The following is an 8,885-nucleotide window of genomic DNA, read 5'->3' on the forward strand; positions in this document are numbered from 1 at the left end:
CTTCAGACCCTCCGTGTGAGCCAGGGTTTCCAGGACAGGCTCAGCTCTGCCAAACGAGGGCTGCAAATACCTAGTTGTGGGCAAGAGGAAAAGGGAGTTACTTAATTTTCCACAACAGTCCACGCAGGCCACAAGGGCTCTGCCAAGGAGGGGCCAGGACATGGAAACAGTGAGACGAGAGGCAAGGCCAGCAGGGTGGGGTTCCGGGCTGGTGTCTTCTGTCCCTGTCCCTGACCCATGCTGTCTTTCTCCCTGTCTCCTGCCTTTCCCTCTTCTCCTTTCTGTCCCATTTTGGCCCCTTTGCCCTCCTGAGCCCAAACCTGGAACAGATGCTAATGCTCCGGGTTTTTTTTTGTGTTTATTGGAAAATGGTGGTGCCCATCGCTGGCAGGTTTATACAAGCTTCCGCCAAGGAAGCAAAGTGAGTTCCCATGGCTTGTCAGAGTTGAAAACAGAGACAAGAGATGGAACTAGAAAGAGGCAGAGAGACAAGACAGGGGTCAGAGAAGAGAGACAGACAGATGGTAGGTAGAAGCATCAAGAGATGCACCAGGCCCCTGCCCCACCACTTGCTTGTCTTCAGGCTGACACGAGCTCAGCCTCCTTGTTCCGAAGTCTGTTTGCCCCAGGTTGGTCGCCAGGAGTCGGAGTGCTGACGGGGTTGGTTCAGCCACACCTTGTGTTCAGTGGGAGGAAACCTGTGTCACCTCGTGGGCCCCAGTGCCCTGTGGACATGCCAGGGGCCCACCAGGCTCCGTGCTGGCCCTGGGATGGCCCTCTGCCTCTTGGCCTCTTCTCCATCCTTCATGGTCCTCACTTCACGCTCCTTCTTTACTTGCCCCCCATCAGGGCTCCAATGTTATGCACAAGTCTACCTCGCACTGAGGTGGGGATGGCCTTGCCGGTGGCTGCGGGTGAGGACCCTATCCAACCCAGTGCCCCATCTGATTGGCTGAAGTCAGGCACTGCCTGTTGAAGGAAGGAATGAGTGAGTGAGTGAGGGGGGAATGGGTGAATGGTGGGGGACCCAGGGACCCAAGGGCCAGAGCTTTCTCTCAGCGCCATAGAAAAGGTGTCAAAGGGTACTCTAGGGTCAAGGGTCCTGGCTTGGGCCTTTCCCTCCAACCAGTCCCAGACTCCCACACCCCAGAAAAGCCCAGAGAAGCAAGCCCAGATGAGGATCTCCATTGTGGACCCCAGCTGGAGGGAGAAGGCGGCCTGAATAGTATCCCCTCTTCCCTCAAGATCATGTCCACCCAAACCCCCAACATGTGACCTTATTCAGACATAGAGTCTTTGCAGGTATAATTCGTTAAGGATCAAGGTGAATTCATCCTAATTCCAATGACTGGTGCCCTCGTAAGAGAGAAGAGGACACACAGAGAGGGAAAGGCCATGGGACACAGAGGCTGACATTGGAGTGATCCAGCCACAAGGCAAAGAATGGTAGGAGCCATGGAAAGCTGGGACAGGCAAAGGAAGGCTCTCCCTTGGAGCTGTCAGAGGAAACACGGCCCTGCCAACACCTTGGCTTCAGACTTCTGGCCTTCAGAACTGGGAGAGAAGTTCTCATTGCTTTAAGCCACCCAGCCCGTGGTAATTTGTACGGCCGCCCATGGAAACGAACGCAGGGAGACCCCCGCCCACTCATGCTGGGCTCTCCATCAGGCCCTGACGATAAGTTCTGGGCTCCACCCTAGGCAGGTCCTGAGGAGGTAGCTGAAGTTTTTGTGGCAGGCTGTGTCTGTCCCAGGTCTGAAGAAGGTGGCACATGTCCCCATGGGCCAGGGAGAGAGTGTCATCTGGGTGTGTCCCCAGCATTCTGCCTGGGTGCCTGAGGACCAGGGAATCGGGAGGAGGAGTGGGGCTGAAGACAGCTCTAGGTTTGTGTTGTGCACATGGGGGGTGTTTGGCATGAAGGCCTCCAGGATGTCTGGTCCGAGATACCCAGGGAGAGAGGACACATGAGGCAGCTGAGGGGAGGGGCGGTAAGGAGGTGTCAGGAGTGAACACAGAGGGCTGGCTGGAGGGGGTGAGTGTCCAGGAAGCAGGGAGCTCGGTGAGGCAGGCGGTGAGGGTAGGAGCCTGTGGGGCAGGCCATGGTCTCCCACCGATGAGGTCCAGGCCCACAACATGGGCAACCGCTTACGGGTGGAGAGGCTGGGGGGAGTTGTGAACTTAGCCCAGGGCAGTGTTCCCAAATAGGGGTTGAGGAGCAAAGAGGACCCTCACACTCACTACCTCCCAACCCTGAAGCATGAGGTAGGTTCCACCCAGGAGGGCTTTCCTCAAGGAAGCAGCAAGAAGGCAGTGAAGGGGCTATGTGAGCAAATTCCCCTGTCCTTTGAGGCTCAGGGGTCAGTCCCTCAGGACCCTCTCTGAGGCTCCATCCCAGCCCCAGGCAGCCTTCTGTGTGGGACAGGTCTTTGTGCCATCCATCTGCCCCCCTCCTCAGTCTGGAGGGTAAGAAGGTTTTACAGGTCCCACACGAGGTGGCCTGGGCCCTCCAGATGTGGTCTTGGCCTTTCTCTGCCCTGCTGGGAGCCCAGGAGGCTGGCCTCACAGGCCACATCTCCCAGACCCCTGCCCTTTTGCGTCTGGTCAGGTGTGGCCAGTGAAGGCACCAGCCTGAGACCAAAGGGCAGGAGGAGAGAGGCTGGATATGTGTTCCTCCGCTCCCTCCCTTCAGGCCTTGGGGCGCAGTCTACATCCCTCTACTGCAGCCCGTTCCTGCAGTGGGCTGGGAGGGGAGAGGGGAGGGCAGACCCTCACCATGGCTACCGTTCACTGGTTCTGGAAACACCATCCTCTCTCTCCTGTCCTCCCTTCAGTCAGGAGAGCTCAGGGCTCCCCACTGGTGTCTGTCCCTTGACCCCTGGTCCTGCCCACACCTTTGTAAACTCTCAGTTGCCCTTTGAGATGGGAGCCATCTGTTCCTGCCAGCGCCCTGGCATTTACTGGGCGTAGATAAAAGTCAGTGGAGGGTAGTTCAGTCTTTGCTGCCTTATATCAGGGAAAACTGAGGCCCAGAGAGGGTACGTGACCTGCCCAGGCCCATCCAACCCCCGGGTCGAGTCTGGAGGCTGCTCTAAAGAGGCGGTGGAGAGGCCAAGGCTTGGGGACTCGGCGTGCCTCCCACCCCCCTCCAAGCCTGGTCCCTGTGGTCACGGAGCACCTCCTCTGCAGAAGCCGGATGTGTCCGCTTCAGTTAATAAACCCATTAGGGGTATTGGCCCCTCCCAGAGTCAGGCGCCTGGGAACCCAGCCACACCCTTCTTCTCTGACCCCCTGACCCCAGAGGCGAGGCAGGAGGCACCTCTCCCAGACCCTCCTCCACCCTTCATCTCCCTCACTGTGCTCTGGCACCTCCCACCTGCCCCCAGCCCCCAAATGCTCCCAGGCCTTTGAACGCACTGTTCCTGCTACCTGGGCCCCCTTCCTGTGCCCACCTGGAACCACCCTGCTTCTTCAAGGCCACACCCCCCAGGAAGCCCCCGCTGGAGTCTCAGGCAGTCCACCCCGGCCTGGGTCATCCCAGACCCTTGAGGCCCAGTGCGGGGTGGGGATACTGATGACGATGAGCCATGCTCTGAATGACTTGGGGTTGCAGTCAGCTCTGGGCAGAGACCCTGCTTCTCTTGGGGGGGGGCTTCACACACTCCCTGACCACCTGCCCCAACCTGGAGGGCGTCCCCACCCGAAAGTGCACCAGCTGTGGTGGGTGATGTTTGGAAGTTGGACGTCTTGTGCCCTCCAGGGAGGAAGGGCAGAGGGGCAGCTCTAAGTCCCCCAGCCAGCCAGGAGGAGAAGCGAGCTGGAGAGTGGGTGCACTGGGGATGGAGCATGCAACCTGAGGCCTCTTCCGTGAGAGGAAGGCTGGCTGCAGCGCTAGGGCGAGCACCCCTCGCTGCGCATGCGCAGTCTTCACAGTTTACGCAGCCTCGCTGCTGCCCAGTGGCGCGCGTGCGCTCATCTTCATTTTACAGATTGAGCCGAAGGGCCCCAGGTGGCTCCGTGGCCCTAAGAACCTCCCCTATGGTCCTCCTCTCCCCCCACTCCGTCCAGAAGCTCCCAGAGGAGCTGGGGGAGTGGTGGCAGAAGACTGTCCAGGTGAACAGTCAGACACACAGTGGAGGTGTCGGGGACGTTTATTTCCCACAGGGACTGGCCCAAGCTTTGGGGGTTTCATACACCCCCCCCCAAACTCTCCTTTTAAAAATCTCTCTCCCTGGCCTGTGACGCTGCAGGGCGTCCTTGGACTAGGGACGAGGCTGAGGGGCAGATGGGCGTCCTCAGAGGTTCCCCACGGCTGGAGGGCTGAACGCGTGGTGAGTGTTGTATTGTCTCACGCACACGGACTCCTCTGGGCCGGAAATGGGTGTGCTTCCGCAGGTGTTGAAGCTGGGAGGTAGGTAGGAGAGAGAATGGTGAATTTAGGGCCTGGGGGAGGGCCCACAGCCACTGCCTGGAGCTCCGATCCATTGCTCCGGGGAAACTGAGGCGCCACGGGCCAGCTTCTATTAGCCAAAGGGAATCAAACCATGGCTGTTTCTCTGTTGTCGTTTGTAACTGCCGTAGCTGGCCCGTCTGCGTGGCGATCCCCACGGACAGTGGTGCGGAATGCCTGGCCTGCGCCTTCGCATTGTGCTCCCAGGGTTTCCAGTAGCTGCTGTCTTTCTTCCGCCTCCCTGCCTCTGTCACCACCCAGCCCCTACGCTCTGCCTCTCCTCGCCCCACATGCCCAGGGATCCCCTGCCCGTGTCGAAAACCCACCACTGGCTTCTTCTGCCATCAAAGACTCCTGGCCCCTTTCCCCTCCTCCACCCATGCTTCAGAGGCTAGTTCCCCTTTTCCTCTTCGAAACTTCATGGACACCCCTCTCCGCCAGGCCCCAGCACCTGAGCTTTCTATGAAGTCGTGAGGCACAGCTCAGTGCTTCACCTGAAAGCTATGCACCTTGCCTGGAGGGTCTGGCACTTGGGGGAGAGTCGCCTGATCCCTAGTTGCAATTTCATCCGCTGCCACCAGGGGGCGAGTGGCGCCCACTCAGAAAGTGTGGGCCCAATGGGCAGACCCCCACCCTGTCCTGCGGGCTCCTCGGCAGGGAAGATAAGGTCTCCAACTCAGAGCTCAGAGATTCAGGAATGGTGTCCATCCCTGCTGCATACATGTTACCCTGCAGGAAAAAGCCTTCCAGCTCGGGCAGCAAGGAGGCGCTGTGCGAGGGGACCCGGGCCAGGGCAGCTGCTGGGGGAAGCCAGGTGAGAGGAGGAGAGACCAGAGGTAGTCCCAGAGTGGTGGCCTGCCCACTCACCAGGTATAGATGAGCAGGGCCAGGAGGGCAGTGAGGAGCACGGCCAGCAGGACAGACAGGAAGGCGATGATGACCACGGTGCCGGTGGTCAGCCGCCCCGGCGCAGCCTGGAGTACTTCCGCTGAGGGGGCCACACAAGCAGGCAGGCAGGGTGGGGAGGAAAAGAGGTTTCGTTTGATCTGAGAAGGGGCTTCAGGCTGGAGGGGCACCTGCAGACACTAGCATGTTCATGGGGGTTCTAGTAGGTGGCTGGCCTGGTCCCCAGCCCATCCCCAGTCCTCGGGATCCCCCCAGACCACTGGTCTCCAGCCCCTCGTGTTTGAGCGGCTCATTGGCCGATACCTTGCTGCAGGCGGGTCTCACTGGACCACTCTGTCTCAGCCACAAGCCCCCTGTCATCACTCATCACCAGGAACTTCACCCTGAACGAGAGACCCAGCACTGAAGGCCCCAGGGTCTGAAAACCTGACATTAAGTCCCCTGGACTCTCAGGGCCTGGGGAGGGCACCAGGGTTGGGGGTAGAGCAGGGGCTAAGAGCCCAGCAGAAGGGGTTCAAATCCCGGCTGTGGCATTTTCCAGCTGTGTGACCTTGGGTGCATCTCTCACCCTCTTGGGTCTCAGTGCCTTCATTGGGATGTGTGTGTGGGTGCTGGCACCTAACATCAGTGAGTCAAGCACTTAGGAGGAGGAGACTGGGGGACGCCGAGTCTGGGTGGGGAGACACCATCCGTGTGGTTCACACTGACCATGGAGGAAGGGGCTGGAGGTGAATTCAAGACCGAGAATTCAGCAAGGCCCGGGTCTGCCCACTGCCCCAGCTCCTGTTTGCAGGAGCACACAGCCCCCAGGGCCCTCTGAGGAGCCTTCCAAGCCCAAGTTTGGGCAGCGTGAGGTGTGCCCCTGCACCCCAGCCAGGGGCCAGGCGGAAGCACTCACCGGTAGGGGCCCGGGCCTGGCAGGGGGTGGTTGCAGCCCTTTTGGGTCGGTGAGCAGTGGGTGTTGTTGCCCACGCGGAGGACTTGGAGCTGGTTGCCGGCCTGCTTGCCCGGGTAGAGTGCCCGGTTGGCCCTCAGTGTGAGGTAGTAACCCTTCTGGGCTAGGTCAGCGGGGGCAGGAGAATCCTCCATCCTCTGGGGGGCAGTGAAGTTCTGGGTGGCTGAGGGTGGCACTGCGGGTCAGGTGGTGGGGGCCGAACGGGCAGGATTCCACCTACACCCCACCAGGCCAGATAGCTACCCTTGCAGCATCTCCACCCTCATACACCCCTGGTGCTGGTCCCAGGCCTGCCCACCATTTCACAGGGTCCACACATGCATACCCACCGTTGCTGTAAGCCACTACCAGCCAGATGGCATCAAAGTCGGAGACGCTTAGATGACTGAACTGACCCAGTGGCTGCTCCAAGGTGAAGGTGGACTGGGTGAGCTTCCCTGCCAGGGTGGCATTTGACAGCTGGGGCACGTAGCTGACATGCTCTGGGGGGTGGGGTGGGGGGACAGGCAGGGCAGAGAGAAGAGGCTGAACAGGGCAGGTCTCCCCCAGCCCATCCCCATGCCCTGGGAGTCAAAGTCTGGGGCAAGAGACATGGGTGGGTCTGTCTTGGGAGCCCCAATGGGAGGGAGGAGTTGGGGCTCTTTCCTGGGAGTCGGACATTGATTAGGAAGCCTCCCTGACAAGTCTGTACCCCACAGGCAGGGTGGACAGCCTGAGTCCAGCTCCTTGCCCCCACCTTTGGGATCCCACCAGGGGTGGTGGGAGGTCAAGAGAGAGGCTTAGTCAACCTCACCTTCATATCCTGCCCCTCCTGGGATGCCCAGGTGAGAGGCCCAGGAAGCCTTTTCCCCCAGCTGCAGGCAGAGTTCTCCTGGGTAGGGGTCTTTGGCTTTGTCGGAGTGAGACTCAAGGTGGGGTGAGCCTGAGCCCTTGGCCGGACTCTGCTCCTGATGTTTCCATTCACCTTGGGCTCTGTCTCTCTCTCTGGGCCTCAGTTAACCCACATCTCAAGTCCTTCCAACACCACCCACATTGGTTTGCGTTGTGAGAGGACTGACTTGGGGTTGAGAGGGATGGGGGACAACACAGGTAGGACCCCACTGAGACCCCAGAAGTTGGCTCAGAGTCTAGACCCCTTCTCCTTCCCTCCCAGTTCTCTGCCATCTTCCACCCTGGCCTCAAGACACCTTTGCCTTCAGGACCTTGTCCCCCCTCATAGCCTCACTGGGGGGCGCATGGAGGGAGGGCTGCAGGCCAAGCAGCCTCAGCCCGTATGCCAGCTGGGACTCAGGACTGGCAGCCTGGCCTGTGTCACTGTGCCACCTGGAGAGTTCAGAACCCCTGACCCTTGCCTCCAACTCCCAAAGACAAGAGGAACAGAGCCACAGCGCCCCTCCTCTCCCCGGCCCCCAATACTGGGGAGGAGCAGAAGATGAGGTGGCTTTTATGCAAGTCTCTGGAACCTGCTCCTTCTTTCAGCTCAGCTCAATGCAATCCATTCCCATTTAATCCAGCTCAATTCTCAACAAACCCCTGGGTCAAACCTCCAAGCCAGACCCTTAGAGGGTAGGGGTGGGGGGCTGACTCGATTCCTCCCTTCTCAGAGGTCCTATCTCTGAGGCCCAGTGTACCCGGCATACCAGGCTTGAGGAAGAAAGAGGAGTGGAGTGGCAGGGGCGGAAGGGGTGCTGGATCTCGAAGGGTCTCTCGTTTCAGAGCTGGCAAGGGAACAGTGCCTCCAGCCCAGGTCAGAGAGCTGCCTTGGGGTGAGGGGAGGGATGGGCTGGGAGACAGAGCACTTTCCTTTGTCCTGTCAGGTTCCTTTAAACCTCTCCTCAGGGGAAGGGCACAGGGGAAGAAGGAGGACATTTTTGGTGAGATTTGAGGTGAGCACTCAGGATCCATGGTGACGAGGATCCCAAAGTGGGGAAAGGCAGCATCGCTTGGTCCTCAGTCTTGAGAGGGTAGGTGTGTGTCTTGTGAGCTTGTTTGGTGGTCCTCCAGTTCTCAGACATGTGAGAGGCTTGGGAGGCAGCCAGGGCAGGTGGGCCTGTCCTCCTGAACCCAGACACGAGTAGGCCTCCTGCCTAGGTCCCCACCCTCACTTACCCAGGCATATCCCGCACCGGAGACCAGTCAACAGCAGCAGCAGAGGTGTAGACAGGAGGACGTGTTCCCCGCTGAGCCCCATGGCCAGGCCAAGTGTCCCTCCGTCTGTCTGTCCAAGGGTCTGTCTACAGCATCCACAGCCTCAGAGGCTCCACCGTCCTGCTGGGCTGGGGGAGGCTGCTTCTGGCACCTCCTGCTGCCCCTCCCGTGGTGCCCCTTCCTCCCAAACAACTGGTCGGACAGGTTTTGGGGCAGAATTTGGCATCACCAGGGAGGGGTCTGAAGAGAACAATCAGTTGCTGCCGCCGCCAAGACTTGCCTGGACACCCCCACCCCCACTGCAGAAGGGCCTGGCCAGGGAGAGGCCTGGGAAGGAGGAGGCAGGCCCTGGGGTCTAGACTGCCCCAGTGACAATCCTGCCACACCCCACTACATGGCATCTTCTCATCCAAACACTCCCTAACCTGG

General features: G+C 59.9%; 1 protein-coding gene across 1 annotated transcript; it reads right to left on the reverse strand.

Moving 5' to 3' along the window:
- Positions 1–4,292: 4,292 nt before the first annotated feature.
- Positions 4,293–8,682, reverse strand: UPK3BL2 (uroplakin 3B like 2). The gene is given in 6 exon segments (XM_007942352.1): positions 4,293–4,401; positions 5,315–5,435; positions 5,657–5,736; positions 6,252–6,471; positions 6,638–6,790; positions 8,418–8,682. Coding segments are annotated over 6 exon segments (948 nt in total).
- Positions 8,683–8,885: the final 203 nt, after the last annotated feature.

Source organism: Orycteropus afer, unplaced genomic scaffold, assembly GCF_000298275.1.
Source record: "Orycteropus afer afer isolate SDZICR_OR568_19922 unplaced genomic scaffold, OryAfe1.0 scaffold00006, whole genome shotgun sequence".
In the NCBI taxonomy this organism is placed as follows: Eukaryota; Metazoa; Chordata; class Mammalia; order Tubulidentata; family Orycteropodidae; genus Orycteropus; species Orycteropus afer.